This window comes from Anolis carolinensis, chromosome 4 (genome assembly GCF_035594765.1).
Source record: "Anolis carolinensis isolate JA03-04 chromosome 4, rAnoCar3.1.pri, whole genome shotgun sequence".
NCBI classification, from domain to species: domain Eukaryota; kingdom Metazoa; phylum Chordata; class Lepidosauria; order Squamata; family Dactyloidae; genus Anolis; species Anolis carolinensis.
Window position 1 is genome coordinate 157142220 of NC_085844.1, and position 23141 is coordinate 157165360.

At 38.8% G+C, this 23141-nt stretch overlaps 1 protein-coding gene across 5 annotated transcripts in view; it reads left to right on the forward strand.

Moving 5' to 3' along the window:
- The window catches only part of ttll7 (tubulin tyrosine ligase like 7), a 107781-nt gene extending 90773 nt beyond the window's left edge, over positions 1–17008 (forward strand). For 3 of the 5 annotated variants that reach the window (XM_062978101.1, XM_008114157.3, XM_016994887.2), the window contains exons 17-21: positions 67–195; positions 2037–2117; positions 9124–9284; positions 12168–12341; positions 16710–17008. In XM_062978101.1, coding sequence (XP_062834171.1) covers positions 67–195; positions 2037–2117; positions 9124–9284; positions 12168–12341; positions 16710–16824 — 660 coding nt within the window. In that variant the 3' untranslated portion in view covers positions 16825–17008. Of the gene's footprint in view, positions 1–66; positions 196–2036; positions 2118–9123; positions 9285–12167; positions 12342–12705; positions 14228–16261; positions 16408–16709 lie in introns of those variants that run through there. The other 2 variants (XM_016994885.2, XM_016994886.2) reach the window with 2 other exon arrangements.
- The last annotated feature ends 6133 nt before the right edge of the window (positions 17009–23141 follow it).

Below are 23141 nucleotides of genomic sequence, written 5' to 3' on the forward strand. Positions count from 1 at the left end.
TCAGATATAAGATAGCAGTAGCCTCTTCCAGTTAGTTTACAGACACAAGTTGTTCTGTTTTGACAGGTTGAGATGCACCAGAGAACAAAAGAACAAGAGGAATCGCTAACAAAGGAGACTTTGGTAATTTTCAATGACATGAAGATCCGATTCCCAGGGAAAACAAATGAAGAAGCAGAATTAATAATTGAAGATGTAAGTATTGGAGAAGCAAAATCCATAAGCATTGGGACACCGATTTGCAGACTCAATGAAATTGATATCTGGTAGTATGTTCATTGGCTTCTTTCTCTGTTTGCCAATCAATCATACCACATTTTTTCTGTGTATGATACAATATCATGACCATCACTGACTCTGTGTAATAGGAAAAATATTATCAGAAGAATGAGGATCTTTTGTTAAACAAATCTTTAGTTTGTTCTGCAGTTGATTTGGCATACAGTCAGTAAAGCAAGATAGACTCTATTAGCTTGTTCTATGGATCCTCTATTTCAGGCTAGCCTCAGAGGTTCAAACCCTTGGGCTCCTGTTAGTCCCCTTTCTCCCTTTCCTCTCAAGACCTCTCCCTGTATCTGGTGCTTGGGTTTCAAGGGGTGACAACTATCCCATGTCCCCAAGTCTCTGGAGCCCAGGAAACATGGGATGGCAGAGGAGACAGTTGTGGCTGGTTCTGTTTCAGACCAGCTCAACTGCTCTGACAGACCCAGTAGTCTGATTTTTGGGCCAGAATTTGGACTATATCCTGACTTTGGCCATCATGGCGCAAGGCTGCATTAAGGTGACCCTGCCCTATGTCACCCTGGATCAGCGCTGTATGGCTTTTGGCCATCATGGAGCTGATCCAGCCCTACACTCACCTAAGCGGTCAATTTTAGATGTGCTCAAGGTGCTTCCTGTGTGGACCAGTGGATGTGTCATTCAGTGAGTTCATTGTGATAAGTGTGACCAAACTGCCAATCAAAACTTGACAGGAATAGCCAGACAGAGTTGAAAAACAGATTAATAGTTAATCCTTCACATTTTTAGACTGGACTTTTGCAGATTTGATTAAAATGTTATCTCCAGGATTCCATAGATTCTGTAGAAAGCCTTGTCTGACAACCTCACCAAATGTGCCTGTCTTGGCGGTAGCACTGACTGAAAGCCCTTCTCTGATTTGAAAAATTGGTCAGTCTCATATAGGGATTTCATTTCTGTCATCTACTAGTTTTTTTAAAATAACAAATTAGATAATAGGCAGCACTCCTCTGTGTCTTCAGCATAGGTTGCCCTGGTGTACAAATAGCAGTTAGACATGGAGAAATGCCGGCAACCTTTTGAAAAGCTGGGTCCTAATCAAAGTTCATTGTTGTAAGTTTCCAGACTTGTCTGATCTGGTGGCTACTTTCATTGTTATTGGAAGCACTGGTTCTGGAACAATTGTGTGTTAGTTGGCGGATACCAAGTCAGTTATATTAATTTGGATTAGCTCTTTTCAGAAACCATTAGTAAATGAACCATCTGGGCATCATTTCAGTTGTTTTACAGTCTCCAGAGCTTGGGAGCCAAATAAAATTAAATGTCATTTACTTTTACCTCTAACCTTGGGCATTTTAAACAGCCAGTCTTCTTCTGTCTCCAATACAGCTCATCTTTAGATCATGTTTTTCTGCTCCTTCCATGTGTTCCTTTTCAGGACATATTTCTGCCATCTGGTGGCAGAGCTCAAATAATATTCATCTGAGCTGCAGATTCTTAACCTTCCATACTTCCACTCCCACATTTTAAAAACATTTCATACATTTGTAGTAGAAAATAACATGTTTAAAATGCAAAACATTAATAAGTGTGCATTAGAAATCACACAATTGCAGACATTATATCTTTATTGGTTATTTTGATTTTTTTTTCTCTATATAGTAATGACATTGAGCCACACTGGTACAAATTAGCTCATGGATACCAATCCCCTTGCATACAGTTTATATAGGAATGGTATACTTTCTTTGGAAATGACACTATACTGATCAGTTCTTTGTGGTCTTTTGTTACAGATTATGGATAATTGGAAATATCACAAGTCAAAAGTGGCCTCATATTGGTTAATAAAACTAGACTCTGCAAAGCAGCGAAAGGTAAGTGGTGCATGTTTGCCCCCATATGTGGTAGCTATTTTTTTAAAAAACAAAACAAATATAGAACACTTAATTATGTTAGCCAATTGCCCAGTTATGTTCTTATTTACACTGAACCTTTTTTTGAAATCATAAATGGAGCTGGGAAGGGGCCTATATGCAAACAAGTGTAAAACCCTGCGTAATGCAAGAACTTTAGCTAGAACACCCCAAGAGGTAGTTGTCCATCCCCTTTTTGAAAACATCCAGGGAAAGAGATTCCCATCATCTCTCTAGGTAATTGATTCCATTGTCAAACCACTCTTATCATCAAGAAGTTCCTTTTAATGTTCAGTTGAACTATATCCTGCAGTAACTTCAGAAGTGATCCCACTTCAGGGGCAGAAACCTGCATTTTCCTATCTGTCCCAGCCCCTTAGATAAGTAAAGAGTGCAGTTATATAGCTTGCTTTTCACCAAGATGAACATGCCCAATTTGTTTAAATTCCAGTTGGTAAACAAACCAGACCCTGATTTTATCTTGTTTATTTGTCTGGCTTTTTGTTGCTAACAAATGCTTAAACTAACCATAGTCCCTTTAATGCAGTCACCATGGTCTACTGTGATTAATTCAAAGCCTGAAGCTTTCAGTTTCTTTATAATAGGAAATAAAACAGAAAAAGGTGGTACATGAATAGAAGATTCCCTGTTAGCACTTTGTGTAGTTACTAATGTATCTCAAATAAATTTGCAAATTTAAAATAAAGTTTGGAAATGATACTTTGGGCATGACGACTCCTACAGCTGTTATGGGCACTGGCTGTGGAGTTTTGAGATTGGTAGCTCAAAAGCATCTTTCCCCAAGCTTTTTTAAGGTAGATGATTTCATACTCGTCATAAGTAATAATCAGCGCAGGGTTTCTGGGGCTCAATTTGGTATTCCAGAATGCAATTTATTACTTTTAGGATGGGAAGCAGATGGTTCCAAAGTCCACCTTTCATCTTGAAAATGCCAGTTTCTTTCTCTAACACAAAGACTTTATTTTTAGCCCAGTCCTCATTGTTCTGTAAATCAGTTGAAAAAGAAATCTGAGATCATTATATTTTTAAATGTTGGGACAGATATTAAGTCTTTTATCTATTCAGTTTCTAAGACAATTTCAACATTTTAATTGAGAATAAACTATTTTGGTTTAAACCTATTCCAGAAAATAACAATTTTCATTCATGATGAGCTAGCCAGGAAAGAAATGTGTTAGAATCATGTTGGCGTCCAGGTGCAGCTGGATGCTAACTCTCATCATGCTGGCTAGGGCAGATGAGAAATGCAATCCCAAGCTCAGGCAGTGTGCACCATAGCTGCTTCGGCCTGGAAGCATCTAATGTAACTATCCTTGCTTTTATTCTATGGAAGATGACATAACTGGAAAGGAGAGGCTATTGGTTACATGGAGGTTTTCCATGTGAACAGTATCCCTTATTTTCTAGGGTTTATGTTGGCATGGAGAAAAGCCGTACAAATATAAGTACTTTTAGAGATGAGAGGAAAATTGATGTTGGAGGGGCAGAGGGAAGTATTTCTCTGCTCAAGAGAGAGTGATGAGTAATGCCTCAAAGGGCTAACATCTGGAGAACCACATTCTCCACAGCTTTGCTGTAAAAGAAAATTTTGCAAAAGCACTCGGTTGTATTACATCTTTTTCTGGACTCAGCTGCTCTGAGTTTCCACAATGAAAGTGATATGAGATTTTTTTCTAGCCACTGCACATGTTATACTGCACATGTATTCACTCATGATGCAACCTTGTATTGTTTTGGAAGCAGAGTATTGAGTCAGAAATAATAATAGAAGCGATGTTCCAGTGACACATACCCATTGCACCATTGGTGTGCATGGTGCTTTACTCAATACTGAAAGCAAAAGATATATTCCTGTCCCATGGAAATGTAGTCTAATTATATTCTAGCACTTCCGAGGCTATGGTGTTGAGCAGCTAGAAATATTCTACTGATGAGAAGCTAGAAATACTCTCAGATTTATGTATCAAGTGTCTATTTTACTCTTGTACATGACTGTTCTTAAAAATCACCCCAGCCTGTATTTTCCCTGTAAGATATTTCTTTTTAAAGGCATTCTTTCATTGACAAATATAAGTGATACTCTGGATACATGGCCTAGGCCAAGATGATATACTAGGTCATTATGAAGAAAAACTGCACTTTTGCACAGGCGGATGTCTTTGTTCAGCTTGTAAAGACTTGCCTGATGACTCAGGGGGATGATATTACCTGAAGCGTTGGTGAGCTCTCAACTTCTTTTGGCAGCAGCAACTTGCTGTAGGCTTCCCTGTACATTTAATCCTAACCTCTGTGAACCATCAGAATCATTTTTAAGGGCACTGTTAAACAAATGGCTTAACTTTTGACATTGCAACTTAAAGATTTCAAAATGTGACATGTGAATACAAAGCTTGTCCTGATCTGAAACCAAGTGGTCTAGATGCTAGCAGGGGCAAAATATTTAGGAGAGAAAGAAAAGAAAAGAAAAGAAAAAGGCCAGATGGAAATCACAAATATATCTAAAGCCACTTTTCAAAAGAATTTGGTTAAGGAATGTGTCCAGCAATTCCATAAAATCTTGGCTAGATAGGATTTGGTTCCATTACTTGCTGGAATATGTAAATATATACTGAATAAAAGGAATATATGATGTTGTAGGTATGATTATTGGAAAATATTTAAAGTATTTGGATAAATGGTGGTGCTTTCTGATGTTATAAGTAAGTAAATAATAATGCAAAGTGTTATATTATAAAACTGAATAAATAGATAAAAAAAACTCAGGGCCCCCGAGGGATCAATATAAGTAAACCTCAGGGATTATGCACTCTTTTCCACACTTATGTGCAGAGCCAGTGTGGTATGATTTTAAGGGTGTTCGACAATAGCTGTGAAAATTCAATTTCAAATCTCAGTTCAGTTGCAAAAGTCACGTGATGGTCTACAACCAGTCCATATGTAGTTGCTGCAGGTTTTTAATCCTTCTTGTTGCTGTGTGCTTTCCAAGTCCTTTCTGACTTAGGGCAACTTTAAGGTGAACCTATTATGGTGATATCTTGGCAGGATTGGTTCACAGGGAATGTACCATTTCCTCCCTCCGAGGCTGAGAGATTGCAACTTGCCCAAGTGAATTTTAATAAACTTTAACAAACTTTATTTGTATCCTGCTCCATCTCCCCAGAGGGACTCGAGCGGCTTACAAAGCAACAATGATGCAAACAAGACCAACATAAAATATACAGCAAATAACCAAGGTCAATAAAATAAACACCAAATAAAATGAGGGTAATACAAACATATGAACAAATTTTCAGAGTAGAGTTGAGGATTCCAGCTCTGGTTTCCCAATGTCCTTATTCAACACTTAATCCACTACATTCTGCTGGTACCTTACAGAAATAATATAGAGGAGGACCGTGCATTCTACTTTGAACTCCTTTGGTGGAAGGTGGAATATAAATGTAATAAGTAAATACATTGTCTTTAATGTGTACCTCAGATGAAGCCTGTAAAATGGTTGTATGAGCAGACTTAGCCCTGACAATCCATTTATTTCACAGGAAAGGCATAATGCTTTTAAAGAACATTCCTGTAAGCAAGGCTGTCTTATAGACATACACATTATGTGTTTGGGGACTTAATATCTTAAAATGTGGTCTGCAAACTGTCCCTTTAGTTTTACATTACGTGATCTTGTATTACATTAAATTTTATGTTATATTAATTTTAGCTGTAATTCTTTTTAAAATCTTCTTAACTAGATTAACTGGTGTTTTAAAAAAAACAATATTCTTGTTTAATTCTTTTTAATGTTTTAAAATGAGATAACTAAGGACCTTATCATATTGATGCCCGCCCCTACCCCCATTTTGTTTCATTTTGCTGGCAATCACCCATGAAATAGCACCTCGTGGCAGCCTGCACACCCTCCCTCCTTCCCCCAGCAGACATGGGAAACTGTGGCAATATGCATTGCCGCATTGCTGTTTCCCCATCAGATTGGTGGGGGGGACGGGGGACCAAAAACAGTGGGTAGCTTTCGTTCAAGCAACCCAACACTCAATTCTTTTTTAATTTTAATTTTTATTTACATACATTAACAATTTACAGTAAAACAGAACACAAAAATTGAACATTTTACAAACACATACTCAATTCACTTATCATGGTTGGTGAGGAAATATTTTGTGATGCTTCCTCACCACTTCAGTCATCAATCGGGCGGGGACACAACCTGCATCATGTGATGGTGCTCAGCAGGATCTGTGGCCAAAGAGCAGTAAGGGCCCAAAGACCACTTGTGTGATGAGGTTGTAAATCTTGTTTTAATGTATTGTAAGTTGCCTTGGGTTGCATCCAGGGAGAAAAGTGGGGTGTAAATCTAATAGACAGCCTGACAGAGAGACAGACAGATAAATTTGCTAGTAATAATTGTCTGGCAAGGTTGCAAAAATTGGACTGATAAAACTAAGGCCGTAGCCAGAAAAAAATTTCAGGGCATGGGTTGAAACTTTTTAGTGAATTATGAAGAATAGTTCTATAATGCAAAATAATTTATAAATCAGGCTCCATCGATAAACTTCAGTGGACACTCAAGACAGATAAACTTCAGTGGACACTCATGGGAATTTGGTTAATTAGTTAAAGTTCATGAATAAACCAGTTTTTTTTAAAAAAACCTGAAAAATGTCAGGGGGGGGGGAGGTGATCCCCTACCACCCCCCCCCCCCCCGGCTACAGCCCTGTATAAAACATATGTGTTATTTTGTAATTGCTCCTCTATGTTTGTAAGCAAAGTGTGGTTTCTGCTTGAAACCCACTGAACAACAGTCAGAGTTGCAGTGCAAATATGTTTCAAAACATAGTGAAATGGCTTTTGTCCTTGTGAATGTGAACTCAAATGTGTTGTATATAAACCTGTCAATTGAGTACAGGCACTTTTTTTTGCAATATACCGTATATACTCGAGTATAAGCCGACCCGAATATAAGCCGAGGCACCTAATTTTGCACCTAATTTTGCCACAAGAAAACTGGGAAATCATTGACTCAAGTATAAGCCGAGGGTGGGAAATTTCAGAAATAAAAATAGATACCAAAAAATTACATTAATTGAGGCATCAGTAGGTTAAATGTTTTTGAATATTTACATCAAGCTCTAATTTAAGATAAGACTGTCCAACTCTGATTAAATAATTATTCTCATCTTCTTCAATGTAAATGTGCTTATGTATCCTTTTAATTGTAATAGAGTAAAATAATACAGGTAATAATAATAATAATAATAATAATAATAATAATAATAATAATAAAGGAAAATAATACAAGTAATAATAGAGTAAAATAATAAATGCAATAATAATAATAAGATCAGAGTGAAATAATAAATGTATTATTAATAATAAAAATAGAGTAAAATAAATGTAATAGTAGCAACAATAATAGAGTACAATAATAAATGTAATAATAATAGAGTAAAATAATAAATGTAATAATACCAATAATAATAGAGAAAAATAATAAATGTACCATATATTCTCGAGTATAAGCTGACCCAAATATAAGCCAACCAGGATCCTCACCCGAGTATAAGCCGAGGGGGGCTTTTTCAATCTTAAAAAAAGGGCTGGAAAACTAGGCTTATACTCGAGTATATACAGTATCTGTTTTCTGTCTATCCATCCATTTTTTTGGTTTATGTAAGAAGTTCGGCTGTATTCATTTACCACCCGTTTTAACTTGTATGACTTCCTAAGGCAGTTCTTGAAATCGGACATTAGTTTAATTCATACACAATTAGACATGAAGCCACAAAATGGGCCCTGAAACCATCTTCTACTTACTGCTTCTCATTCTAACAATGAATAGAAACTGATTGTCCAGCATTTAGCTTATGAACCTCTAACCCTCATTTACAGCAGATTAGAATTGATAAGTTAATGACAGAAAGAAGTAAGTCAGTGACTTTTAGTCAACATGGAAATGAACTAAAATAAAGTAGCCAATCCTAATGCAGAGGGAATTGGTTTCATGTGAACAGTTCTAAATTCTATTCCACAGATCTGTATATATCCCCAGGGCTGATTTCTATGTCTGATTGGCCGCATACTGCTTTTAAAATGTCTGCCTCATGTCACTTAGTCATAGAAATCAGGCCTTCAGATATTACATTATCCAGTTTGTAAAATAACACAGCATGCACCAAGAAGGAATAAATGTGTTATGTGGTAGAATAGCTTCAGCTGAACCCAGCTCAAGTTATGAATTTTCTTTGAGCACAGAAAGAAGACAAATTAAAGCTCTTTTAAGAACAATAGATCTTTTTGTACTCTACTTTTGTACTTCCTTTCACTTCCCATCTCTCTTGTTAGCCAAACACAGCTTTAAATATAAGCTCAATATGAGCATTAAAAGAACAGGAATAGTACTATTTCTTTCTTAAATGAAATATTGGAGATGTTTTTTCAAGCCTATCTTTAGTGCCATAATCAAACTAAAGCGATCTTATGCAAAAGTGAACTTTGTGTGGGACTGTCCATCTTCAGCCCATACAAAAGTCAGTGGGGACTATGGATATGGACAGTATGGCAACAATAACTTTCCTTTTAATCAGTTAATTTTTTTGGATAATTGTATAGATAGACAATATAGAAGCTCTGAAAAGAAGGGAAGTTGTTTATTGTTACAGTTCTGTGCCTTCAAATTTATACTGACTTATGGAGATCTTACAGCGAACCTATCATAGATTTCCTTTTGCAAGATTTGTTCAGAGAAGGTTTGTTTTGTAAAACATTAACAACTTTTTCCTATAACATATAACAACATTCCACATTTTAAAACTACCATAGTGCCATTTACATATTTTCTCCCATAGAAGTTTACTGACACATCATTTTTCAAGTTCTTTTTTTAAACAAAGAAATATTTCTCACCTTGGTTTTTTTTGGTCTAATATGATCCTTTTCTAGGTTTTAGATATTGTAAAAGCAAGCATTCGTTCAGTTCTTCAGCGTGTCTGGAGAGTTTCAGATGTGGAATGTTTACATTTGTACCGACTTTTTAACCGTGTGTTTAATCGCCTGCTATGGAGCCATGGCCAGGGGCTGTGGAACTGTTTCTGCAATTCAGGGTAAGAGCTCTGTATGTATAGAGAAGCCCTCATGGCTTTTCTTGACTAAAACCACAAACTGTTATTTTTATCACTGCTGTGGGATTATTTTTCTTACAGTTTCTGGCAAAACTGTTTACTAATCCAGTTTTTCTCAGGCTATTTGTCTCCACATTTTCAACATGCAAATATGATGGTGGGTCTAGGTTGGGTTTTTTTTTGGGGGGGGGTGTTTAAGTAACAATGAATTTGCTTGAATTCATATTCCTTTAATTGAATGTACAACAGTGAGATCAGAAAGATTGCTTAGGTTTTTTTTGTGTATTCCAACTTTTCCATTGTCATTTTGCAGGCTTCTAAACTAGTTGTTCTTTAGCTCTCCAAGTGTTTGGGACTGCAACTTTCAGAATCCATTATTACTGGTCATACAGGCTGGGGCTTTGGGGATTGGAAGTCTTAAACATCTAGGGCACCAAAGATTGAGAACTTGTCAGTGAGAATTCTTCTTGCCAGGAATTGTCAGTGCCTCTTGACATTCAAGAAACATGCTTTTTCAATCATGTTTTGAAATTTTGTGAACATTCTTCCCACATCTAGTGAGGTAGCTGGGTTGAGAAACAATGTTTGACTTGAAGCACCCATTGTAGTTTTGTGTCAGTATAGTTATTGTAACTTGGATTTCCCATATCATAGCCCATATCAAAGCAGAAATTGCTGCACTATGCAAGCATCAACTGGCATCTAATAGCATGACATTTTAGGTAGAGTGGTCAGTTATGATTAGGGAAGCTCATGTTGAAATTCTTCCTCTGCCATGAAAATCACTAGTTGGCCATGCCTCTTTGCCTAATCTTGCAAGATTGCTGTAAAGATACATTGGATGTACATCTTCCTGAGCTAAAAGAGCATAGTTGGGAAATAAATTTAAGGTCTTCTTTTACTAGTTTCTTTTGTTTACTCCTTCTCCAGTTGCCTTTCCATGCCAGTTGAGCCTAATCCACACATTTTGAGGCATCAACTCCTATGGCTGGAACTCAAACTATACTGGTGCCATGTAAAAAATAATATTGTGCCTACCTTCAAATACTTGGACTATACTATCTTCAGGGCTGCTGTGACCAGGTAGAAAAGGTAGCAGCCTCATCCATACAACTACACAGTGCAAAAATTTTTAGCTGCCAATTAAGCTAATATGTAAGTTGATCCCCACAATGTTTTCACACTTGATACTAATGCTTTATTTGTTTCTGTCAAATTGAGTGGTGTGGAATTGGGGAATTGGAGAGAAAGAGACTTTAACGTGCAGTCTGAACTCTGGCTCAAGAGCCTGGCTTTTATCAAATGCCATAGATCATTTCCTGATCTGGATAAAATTGGAAAAATATGATTAATTTGAGTTTTTTTAATTAACTGATGAAAACCAAGAAGTGACTGTTTGTACAAGCAGAAGTTTTGCCCATATTCTACCTTAATGACCTGAGCTATAATTGTCCAAATTGGTCTGAGTTTAGGAAGTTCTGCTTTCTTGATGTGTACTGCGACAGTTTTGAAACATCGCCTTTTTCATACACAGTAGAGTCTCACTTATCCAAGATAAACGGGCCAGCAGAACATTGGATAAGTGAAAATGTCGGATAGTAAGGAGGGATTAAGAAAAAAGCCTATTAAACATAAAATTACATTATGATTTTATAAATTAAGCACCAAAACATCATGTTTTACAACAAATTGACAGAAAAAGCAGTTCAATACACAGTAATGTTATGTAGTAATTACTGTATTTACGAATTTAGCACCAAAACATTGCAACATTTACTACAAAAACATTGACTACTAAAAGGCAGACTGCATTGGATAATACAGAGCATTGGATAAGTGAAGCTTGGATAAGTGAGACTCAACTGTAGCACAATTTCTTATATTTTGATACCACTTTAACTGCCACAGCACTATTTGATGGGACGCCAGACATTGTAGTTCCATGATTTATTTCAAATTCTGTGCCAGAGAGCTTGAGTAGCACACCAAATCACAAACTCCATAGGGTGCAGCTATGGTAGTTTAAAGTGATGTCAATGTACTTCAAATATATATTGTGAAAGGCACCATAACACATTACCTTTTGAATGAAATTGGCAGTGTGAGACTAAGCAGGTTTACTCAGAAATGACTTTCCTCCAGGTTCAGTGGGACATACCTCTAAGAAAGTGTGTCTAGGATTGCAACCAAAAGCAATAATGCAGTTTTCCAGACCAATAATTTGGAATCCCATGAGAATGCAAGTTTGAATGGAGGCTTCAAAATCTACCCACCAAGCACAGTATTTATTCACTGAGCATCAGACTATTTTTCTTCCTCTTTGCATGTGCCATTTTTTTGTATTTTTCCTTGAAACAAATATGGAAGATGTTTTGTTGTAAGGTCATACTCAAGAAAAAATGATCTCTTGCCAGACACTTCAGTTTATATCCCAGTGAAATGTTTTGAGTTTTGCTCTACTTCATAAGTGATGTAATAACTAATGAACATACAGATCTGTAGTTTTGCTTTCATTTTAGCAACTGGTTTGGAACTTCACACAGTCAGTTGAACCTTGATCTACATTCTTGCATTCTATTAAATATCATTTGAAAAATAAGTCAATGCCCTGAATCTCTTTACAGCACTCACTGAACAACTGACTTATGTTTCTTTTCAAATCTGAAGGTTAACTTATTAATATGTATTTTATATTTTCCACCATCTCCTGCTGAAATAGGGTGGGCTTTTTACTGTAAGTGGGCAAGGTCATGCATTATTTCTCTTCCTTCTCCATGGCTAAATCTCTCATGTAGAGCAATAATGCTTTTTAGCTTGCCATTTGTGACAGAAAACATGAGGTCATGTCTGTTTCTATGCCAACAGGAGCTCCTGGGAGACAATATTCAGTAGAAGCACAGAAGCAGTGACTGCCGATCAGCTCCAATGTTGCCAACGAATAGTTGAGCTTTGTAAACAGTGTGTGCTAGTGGTTTACAAATACTCAGCTGATTCGAGGGGGTCCCTCACTGGAATGAACCCTGACTGGGATGATACAAGGTATTATACACTACGTTAACTTGGAAATACATTATTTTGAAACAAAGGGGGTACCTTGTGGTTCTCTATCTGGGTGCCATTACCTGTAGCCAACACAGCTTGATGTGTGGGATGAAGAAAACTGCAATTCAGCAATATCTGGAGGCATTGCAAGATTTCAAGGATTTGAGAGTGCCAATGCAGCTCCAGTGTATTAGTTGTTTTCAGGTGTGATGAAAGTGCAATCCAGATACTGTATGAAGTCCCCAGGCTATTTTTGTGGCCACTATTTTACTTTTGCCTTGCAACAACCCCCCCCCCCCCCAAGCCACCTATTGATCTTCCCAGGACATTTTAGATCTAAGAGAGGTCTTTCTTTCAACAGGAAGAAGTCAGGATCCCCCAGGGTCCAATGTAGCCCCATCAACCTTGAGAGTTGACAGTACTCCCAATGATCTACATTGCTCTTATCATCTGTGCTGGCTTAGTTATGGCTTGGTTACAGCCAGAAATATTCATCTAATAAAAGAATTGTTTCATTTTGATCTTTTAAAAATAAATTACTCATTGATCACATCACTTTCTTTGTAATTTTGAACACACACACACACCTGTTGACTTAGCAAGTGTAAGGACACTTTTCAGTTAATTATAGCACTGAGAACATATTTGCTTCTGAAGGAAACCCACCGGTTTGTAGCTGTTTGCTCTAGTTTTCTGAGTTTTCTGCTTGGTCTGTTCTTACACATAGCACCTTGTGTATATTTGCTATGTGTAAGGCATCTCGATCATTGAGTTAACCTGGGAATGGCTGTATGTAGCTCAGGGTCAGTTAGAAGGGAGATTGCTGGTATTTGAAGGAGAGCAGAAGAAAGATTGATCCTCAGTGATTTCAACCTTATGAAATAAAACATCCCTGGACTTGTCTCATTCTCTGTGGACCAACTCTGCTTCTTCAGGGCAAAGGTGACTTTTGTTCCTTTAAGTGATTCACCAGACAGTGAAGACACTAAAATACATTAAAAGGCAGCCTGCATTACCAAAATGGTAAGTCTAAAACTAGCGCAAGTTGAAAAACAATGATAACAGAATGGGATTTCTCAATAGCCATATGTTAATTTACATCAGCTAAAGTAAATCTATAACCCAAAGGCAACAGTTTTCTGTAATTCATAGAGGTGGACCAAATGCAGTTTATCAAATGATTTTACACTGCAATTTCTAGCAGCCCTCGTGAAGGATGACGGGATTTACAGTTCAGCAATATCTGGAGGGTGACATTTCACACATGGCTCCGCCAGATAATAAGGATATGTGGATGTTTATGACAAAAAGAAAGTTATCCTCTTGTGGATAACTTGCCATAAATCTGTTATTTTTAGTTCCATTCTAAAATCAATTTTTATCATGCTGGCTGGCAGATTCAGGGAGCCCAGAACCCACACATTTTTTTTTCTGGAACAGAAAGTGATTTTTTGAAATTTCAAAGCACTAAATTGAGGAGTTATATCTTGTGCTCTTTAATGTTTCTGTCCTAGCTAGTTGGGAGGATTCACTGAAAAATTGCCACTTTAATTTCTGTGGCTAAGAATTATCTTTTGATTTCCACCGATTGCATCTATTTACTAAATAGGATTTCTAAATGCCAAGTACAAATTCAAAACCTCTTCAAAGCTTTACAGAGTATTCTAAGATTGTTTGGGACAATAGGTAGCAATATCCTTGGGAACTGAAATGTGTTTGCTATTCTGTCATGTAAATGTTGCCACCAGCCTCACATGAATTGATGTCAGCTGGGGGGGGGGGGGGGGAGTATGTGTTAGGGAAGATAACTCTTCCACAGGGAAACAAACTTGTGTGTTGAATATGTTATCACTAGTTGCATAATAAACCCAGTTGAATGAGCAGTGATGCTCAAAGAGTTGCTTTCCTTTTCATGATTTATGCTAGAGAGCATTATTTTCATGGCTCTTAGGCGATGAGATAAAAACAAAACAAAACACAGTCCTATTTGCTGTAGCTATCATGTATCTATTACCAAAAAGCCTAATGAAACTTTGTGAGGAAGTCTTTTTGTGTGTCAGAACAGTGTTTTTTTAAAATACTGCTGCCTCCTCTGGTACAACTCAAAGTTCCTTCTTAACCCAGTAACATTGGATTTAACAGGATCTCTCCATTGGCTGTGACGGTGTTTAATGGTATTGAACTCAGCCTTAGGCACCAACGTTGCTATTTTGCACACTTCATTGAATTCACTCTGGCAGGAAGGAAACCCTAAATGTATACAACATCCCCCTGATACAGGTCTTTTGTTTGCATTCAATTTATGAGAAGTTTTGGGTAGCAACAGTCTGATTTCATCACACGCTCTTGTGGCATTACTTTGTAACTTTCTACGATTAATCAACATGAATATTCCAGAGTATGCTGAATGTTCATCTATCAATAGGGTTCCTTCCACTGATGTAATGCTTTCAAAACAAGGCACTTTATTATATGCAGCAGTTGTAATAAATTCTAGCATAATGCATTCATCGTTATGCAGCTTCTACTTAGTGTAGGTGTTATTTTTATTCACTTTTAGACCATTTATCTAATACCCGCAAGTAATTATAGTACATCCGTAATGAGAAATAGATTAAATGGCGATTATTAGACAATTTGTGATGAATTATTGTTTGTAGGATTTTACTCTAGTTCTGCTCCTACTAATATAGCCTGTTTTTAAAGCAAATAAATCAGAAAGTCATTGGTGAATGGCAAATTAGCAGTTTGCTAAAAATCATGACAATGAGGTGGTGGCAATGTCACAACTTCATTAAGTAACAGTTTAGTTCAGTCTGTTTTACCAGAATGTATTAACTGTGTTTTCAGGCTGGGACTTGTGCAAACAATAATTCATTTTTGGAGTAATGGAAACATTATGCCCCCTCTGTGTTTTCCCAAACCCTGAGCAGTTGCAATAAGTAATAACCATGGTGGCTCACTGCCTTTAAAAAGAAACATTTGAGAAGAAATGGAGGGAAGAAGTTCTTGAGGTGGAAGGGCTTTAATAAATTCTCCCAACACATGCCTCTTAAATGACTCATGTGATGATAGTGCTATTGTGATTGTTTGTAAGTGTTATGGCTGTTGTCTAGCTTGCAGAAAGCAGCTCCAAAAGTGTGCAGACATGTGGTGGGAACAGAGGTGAAATGTGTGTGCTTCTTGTCATAACTGATGTCAAAACACTATCCAGTATGTGTTCCAAAAATGGCACTACTTTAAGACAGTAACATTGGGGATAATAATTATCTCCCTTCTATCCATCCCCTCAATTATATTTTTGGCTGAAGATTAATTCTACATAGAATCATAGAATCATAGAATCATAGAATAGTAGAGTTGGAAGAGACCTCATGGGCCATCCAGTCCAACCCCCTGCCAAGAAGCATAACATAACATAAAAGTTACCTCACTTGGAAATACAAATACAGTAGAGTCTCACTTATCCAACACTTGCTTATCCAATGTTCTGGATTATCCAACACATTTTTGTAGTCAATGTTTTCAATACATCATGATATTTTGGTGCTAAATTAGTAAATACCGTAATTACTACATAGCTTTACTGCGTATTGAACTACTTTTTCTGTCAAATTTGTTGTATAACATTATGTTTTGGTGCTTAATTTGTAAAATCATAACCTAATTTGATGTTTAATAGGCTTTTCCTTAATCTCTCCTTATTATCCAACATATTTGCTTATCCAACGTTCTGCCAGCTCGTTTACATTGGATAAGCGAGACTCTACTGTACATACAGATACTGTATCTGTATGCATTTGAAAACCTTAGGACACTGCCTGAGATGCATCCTATGGATTAAACCTCGATATCTAAAAAGTAATAACATTTTAGGGCAAACCAATAGCAATGGTGATTTGCTTTTCTTCTTGTAGACATGGGGTTGACAACTCTCTGTGGTCCAATGGCCAGATTTCTATCCCTAAGATCCTTCAAGAGCCACATAACTACCAAAAATGCCAAAGAACTAAAGCAAAGAAATAAAAGTGGCCAGACATTTTCTTCTAGCTTTGGAAAACAGGTATCTTTTTGATGTTAAACAGATCAAGAGAATGTTGCAACCTAGTCAAAGAAATTCAAAGCATCCTGGGAAAGATAATGTATCATGTGGGGCAGTAGCTACAAAAAAGGTGGTCTGAAGGGGGTCAAAATGTGAAGGGTTACACTTTGTCTGCTCTGGTCACATACCAACATAATCATCAGTTCCTTACCTTCACTAGTCCACAGATGCTGATTTAGAAATGTTTGGCTAAAATGAAGATATGGTTGAACTCTTGTTTCCCCCCCCCCCCCTCTCTCATTCTTCTTCTTCTTTATTCAAAGGTATTCACTGCCAGGACCTTTGCAGTTCATCATGAAACCTTCCACTGGTTTTGGATGTAGCTCATCCGGAATGACTCGCTCTATCTTGTTTACACCTAGATGTGATCATTCATGAAACAAAAGGGAATGTTACATATAATGCGCAATTGATTTTATTTTTTTTCTTCTCAATTTCAAATGTGCGATGGAACTGAACATAGGCATTGTTATATATTTATTACAGTATATAAAATGTAGCTCAAAAACCTGCTGTAAACAATTAACCTTTCTGAAGATGTAATAAACCTTATTAAAATGTTTACAGAGATCTGTGAATATCTAGATTTTGCTAGGTGAAGTAATTTCTTACCAAAAGTGTTTTCATCATATAGTTAATTGATGAGAAATGTGGGAAATACTGGATTACTTAAGCAGAGAACTCAAATTGACAGAATAGAAGCTGAACAGTAACCAGCCCCGTATTAACCTATACACACTCAATATCCATCAAAGAAATAAACTTAGGCATCTTTGTAAAACTCACAGAGTAGCTTTTCTTATAAAATATTTCTTCACAATTAGACACATGCTCTAATGAAGTCAAGAGGAGAAAAAAGAGAAAGTGACTGCAGTTGAGAGTCATGTTGGAAGAAAATGAGTGTAGTAAAGCAAACAATCAGGAAGGCTCTGTAATGAAATATACCAAATAGTATTTATACACATGAAAAGATAGTTAACTCTAACATTACTGAGGATAATCAACCCTAAATTAAATGTTCACTCAGTGAGAACTTTAGAATTTATTGAAAACCATATCATGGTTTGTATCCAGAATAGGGTTACAGTGTTCCCTCACTTATCGCGGGGGTTATGTTCCAGGACCACCCGCAATAAGTGAAATTCCGCGAAGTAGGGGCACTATATTTATTTCAATATTTGCACATTATATTAGTAGTTAGGTGGCCATTCTCCCCTTTGCAAGCCTTCTTTCTGCGCTTCTTCCTCTCCGGTGCCTGCCAGTTTCCCTTTTGTGCATGCGCCTCCCTCTCGTTGGCATTGAGAGTGGCCTGGCTGGACGCCGATGAGAGGGAGAGTGCATGTGCAAAAGGGAAACTGGCACCTTGTGCGCATGTGCACATTTCAGAAAAAAAACGCAAAGCAGTGAGAGAGCGAAAAGCAAACTGCAAAGTAGGGAGGGAACACTGTATATCAAGCACACATATTTCACCGAGGGCAATTTGAGTGAAGGACAGTGATGATGATGATCCCGTTATACCCCATTTTTCTCTCCACAAGGACACTCTAAACAGCTATAACAATAACAATCTGTCTGTCTCCAAGTCAGGAGTAGACATATTGTGGCCCTCTTAATATTAGTGGGCTTCAAGTCACATCAGCCCTGGACAATGTAGCCAAATGACAAGGAAGCTTGGGAGTTTCATTCTAAAGGCACTTTGCTCACTCCGGCTGTGCATGGAGACTTGATGACATTGCTAATTCTTCTTTGCCTAGAAATCTGACAAGTACCTCCTAACCTTGTGATTTCCAGTACTGACTGAAGATGTCAGTATAGATCACTCTGTACAGATACAAGAAAGGAGGCAAAGCACAGCTGCTGTGGCTTTTTCAACTCTCCTCCTACAAGTTGAAATCATGATTATCTCAATCAGAATGCTGTAATATTATCTCCACACCCTTTGATCTGAAATGCCAAGGAATAAATACCATCATGTCCTGGTTAAGGATGCTGTGAATGTGAACCAGTAGGTGATTCGAGGCTCTTTATACAATAAAAGGCCACTAGGCATAGGCACTCTTAAAAGGCTTATAATATAATATAGATCCACTATGGATCCTTTGCTCTGGTTCTGTCTTCATAAGAACTGACATCAAGGCAAAAGAGAGGAAGTCATCATAACCAGCTTGCATCATTTCCTGTCATTCATACCTGTCCATGCCGTACAATTGGTGGTGGGAAGGAGAAGAAAGTCAATGAAGCTAGAAAGACCAGCTGAGAAGATAGTAAATAGTTTCAATAGCCACCTCTGTCTGCTCCTGGCCACTTTAACAGGCCATCACAGAGCCTGTGGCTGCTGCCTAGTCCTCTTGCATGTTGGGACATGATGATGCATCAAATTTGCTTTTGTGTTGGCTTGCACATATCAGTTAACTGCTGTTTGGTGTCACATAGGCATTGAAACAGCTGAAGGTTTCCATCTATGAGCTGAAACATTGTTTCCCAGAATACAATAGATGTGTGTGCCCTCTCTCCCATCATTTTTATATTAACTCCTTATCATATATACATGCTCATGTGTCATTGAGAGATATAGTAAGAATGGGCAAACAAGTTTACATGTAAGATGTCACCAACAAAGATAACTTCTATGTATACAGCACAACTAAAGATAAATGCATACAATACAAAATCTTAAGTACTGTACCTTCTGGTATCTTTTTACTATTCAGAGAACTGCAAGAAATGTATCATTTTAAATTTTGTGTAGTGATATCCTGAGATATCTTGATTTTATGCCAGTCTATGTATGTATGGGCTTTCAAGTCACCTATCAATTTTTGCCAACCTTATTAATATCATGGGGTCTTCTTAGAAAAGGAATACTCAGAGGTGGTTTTATAAGTTCCTTCCTGTGGTATTTGTTGGTGGTCTTATATCCAAGTAATAAACATGGATGTCCCTGCTTAGCTTCCAATATCAGACAGGATGTGATGCCTGTAGGGTATCTGAAGAGAACTTGCCAATACAGATGTACAGTTTCTAGCAGGCGCCTTTTAATAAAAACAGAGAATAATGGCTAGTGTTGGTTCCTTCTCCTTGTTTGTGTCTTGAGCCTTTGGGGTGTTTTTCTCTGACACTAGACAGAGATATGGAGCTTCATAGGAACTTTGCATATTTTCTACTGACTAATTGACAAAACATAACATTCGGCATGATTATGATGCCATTATATCCTTTTCGAATCTTACAGGACTGTACAATACGGTATGCTTTATTGCATTGCACAGGGAATCCTCTGGCACAATGTTTTCTGCAGAAACCATGAAAAATGGGTTTGGAAATATAATTATCTAGTGGAATTTTCCCCTTTAGAAATAATTTGTTTTCCAGATCAGGAAATAGGTAAGAATGTGACATACAAGGGCTAGGTCACAATATGGAGAAATGACTGGGAGTAGCATGAAAATCATAAATAGGTGTTCTGTCTAATCTCACAAACATTTTGCCTCTGTAAGCATGTCCCAGTCTTGATTCTAGCCATGTAATTTAGCATGAACAAGGTCATAAGCCAGCCATGGGGCTTTCTGGGGATGTCAATCTTTGGCTGATACCTGTTCTTCGGAGTCAATTTAGTACCTTTTTTTGAGTGAAATATTTCCCAGCCTTGACTTTGACTCGAGGAAGGCTAAGTCGCAATCAGGGTCAAAACTTTATGCCTTCTGCCACTAACAACTAATGATGAAATGAGAAGAAAACACATTGTCTCACTCCATCATTTAGACTGTGATTGGCCAGCTATGGGATTGTGGTGGTTGTCACAAAAACCCTGCATTCAAGCTCCAAAGCATCCAATATACATAAAGGTATCTTTTCTCCCTGTTGGTTTGAAGAAATTGAAAGTATTTATGTATACTACTTCCTGTTAATGCTTTGAAGCAATGTTCAAAAAGGAAAAATAATTAAAAAGAACCAAGAAAATCATTAAAACATAAGCTGTAACTAGACATATATCAAAACATTAAGTATTTATAGGTAAAGGTTTTCCCCTGACATTAAGTCCAATTGTGTCTGACTCTGGGGGTTGGTGCTCATTTTCATTTCTAAGCGGAAGAGCCAGCATTGTTCGTAGACACCTCTAAAGTCATGTGGCTGGCATGACTGCATGGAGCGCCGTTACCTTCCCGCCGGAGCGGTATCTATTGATCTACTCACATTTGCATGTTTTTAAACTGCTAGGTTGGCAGAAGCTGGGGCTAACAGCGGGTGCTCACTCCGCTCCCTGGATTTAAACCTGTGACCTTTTGGTCCACACGTTCAGCAGCTCAGTGCTTTAACACGCTGTGCCACTGGAGGCCTCCCAAAAACATTAAGCAGTTATTGGATAAAAGGAATGGTTCATATGCCCAATCTTATACTGGCTAAGATTGGCTGTTATCCTGTTAGTAGCATATGTAGGCATAAGCCAGTCTTAGATGTCTTTTTTTGGTTGATGCAGAGATTGGTATTCCCTTCCTTCACAATCAAGTCCTCTCAGACTTACTTTAGAGACATTGCAGCCTCCCTCATGGCCATTTTGTCCCTAATGTAGAGCAGAGGAGAATGGAAAAGAATCTGAGTAATTACATCATGTACGGACACTTCTGGAGCTTTTTGGAAGACATTGGTGGACCTCATTGATGCTGTAATCATTTTGTGTCTGGTTATGAGGATGTAGGTGCTTCTCCAATGTTCCCTTCACCAGGCATAAATGGCTATGCAGCAGTTTTACGGTATGTCAAAGGGTTGGAGAATCACCAGCTGTAGTAAAGTTCTGCACCTGGAGCTACTATGCACTGCCACAGGCAAAACTTGGATGAAAAAGCAGATTTTTAAGCAGTACTTTTAGTGCACATAGCTGCCACCTCCTAAATAGCAGAAATCAAGGTATTCCAAAGTTGGGAGCAATCTAGGGGCGGTTCAACTGTAAGGCAATTCAGGCAGTTGCTGAAGGCACCATCAACTGGGGGCGCAGTTGAGGCACCTCTTGAGGTGGCAACCTGTGCTTGGGTGGCAACCTGTACTTGACGGGGTCACACTCCCCCTGAAGGCGCAGGTCCGCAGCTTGGGGGTCCTCCTGGATTCGGGGCTGACGTTTGAAACTCAGGTGTCGGCCGTGGCTGGGAGAGCCTTTGCACAATTAAAACTTGTGCGCCAGATGCGACCATACCTCGAGAAGTCTGATCTGACCATGGTGGTCTACACCTTAGTTACCTCTAGACTGGATTATTGCAATGCGCTCTACGTGGGGCTGCCTTTGAAGAGGGTCCGGAAACTGCAATTAGTTCAACACACGGCAGCCAGGTTTCTAACTGGAGCAAATTACAGGGTACGTTCAACGCCTCTGTTTAAGGAGCTCCACTGGCTGCCGCTTACTTTCCGAGCCCAATTCAAGGTGCAGGTTCTTACCTACAAAGCCCTAAACAGTTTGGGACCCGCCTACCTTAGAGACCGCATTTCCCCCTATGAACCCGCACGATCTCTTCGCTCATCGGGGGAGGCCCTCGTCTCGCTCCCACCACCCTCGCAGGCGCGGTTGGTGGGGACGAGAGAGAGGGCCTTCTCTGTCATGGCCCCCCAGCTTTGGAACCTGCTCCCTAGGGAGATTAGGCTGGCCCCCACCCTCCTCTCCTTCCGGAAGAATCTGAAAACCTGGCTTTTCCAGAAAGCCTTTGATGAGTGACTTTTGTTGGTTTAAGATGCCTGCCTATGTAATAATAGACCCACTGATCTGCCCTTTTATTGTCACTATTGTCATTTATAGTACTTCATTGACTATGTCAATTATGTAACTATCTCCTCCCGATTTGACACATTCACCTTTCGGCCCAGACTTGTGTTTGATATACCTGTTTTAACATTTTATCTTGTAAGATTGTCCTTTTCGATTGTTTTACCAATATTGTTGATTTATTGTTGTAAATTTGTGTTTTTGTTTTGATTTTATATTGTGATGTTGGGCAAGGCCCCATGTGAGCCGCCCCGAGTCCCTTCGGGGAGATGGGGCGGGGTACAAGAATAAATTATTATTATTATTATTATTGAGGCGCCTCCAAGTGCCCTAAAGTAGCCTCTGTCTCCTTTAGAAACTCGGACTGCCGCTCTCCAGTAATGGGAAGGGTGAGGGCGCACGCACGTCAGCGGCACCAACTTTTTGTTCGCACCACTTGCCTCCCTCTTCTCTTTGCACGAGAAGGCGAGAGGCGCGCAGGCCAGTGGGCCGGCACTAGCTTCCTGTTCTCGCTGTGCACACGCCTCTCTCCTCATGCAAAGGGAAGAGGGAGGCAAGGGACGCGAGCGTCAGCAGCATCAACTTTCTGTTCTTGCCGCATTTGCGCCTCGCCTCCCTCTTCCCTTTGTGCGAGAAGGAGAGGCAAGTGCACAGCGAGCCTCCCTGGCTCCAAGGTAGGGCAGGGCGAGGAGAAGAGCAAGCGGCCAGCATGGCTCCCTCTTCCCTTCTCTTTCCCCTTCCCTCCCTGCTTCTGTCTCTCTGAGACCTCTCAGAAAGAGAGAGAGAGAGAGAGAGAGAAGCAGGGAGGGAAGGGAAGAGAGAAGGGAAGAGGGAACCTTGCTGGCCGCTTGCCCTTCTCCTCGCCCTGCCTTGACTCCAGGCGCCTGGCCCCTCCTCTTCCTGTCAGAAGGCATTCCAGTGCACAAGAAACTAAACTTCCCGTGAT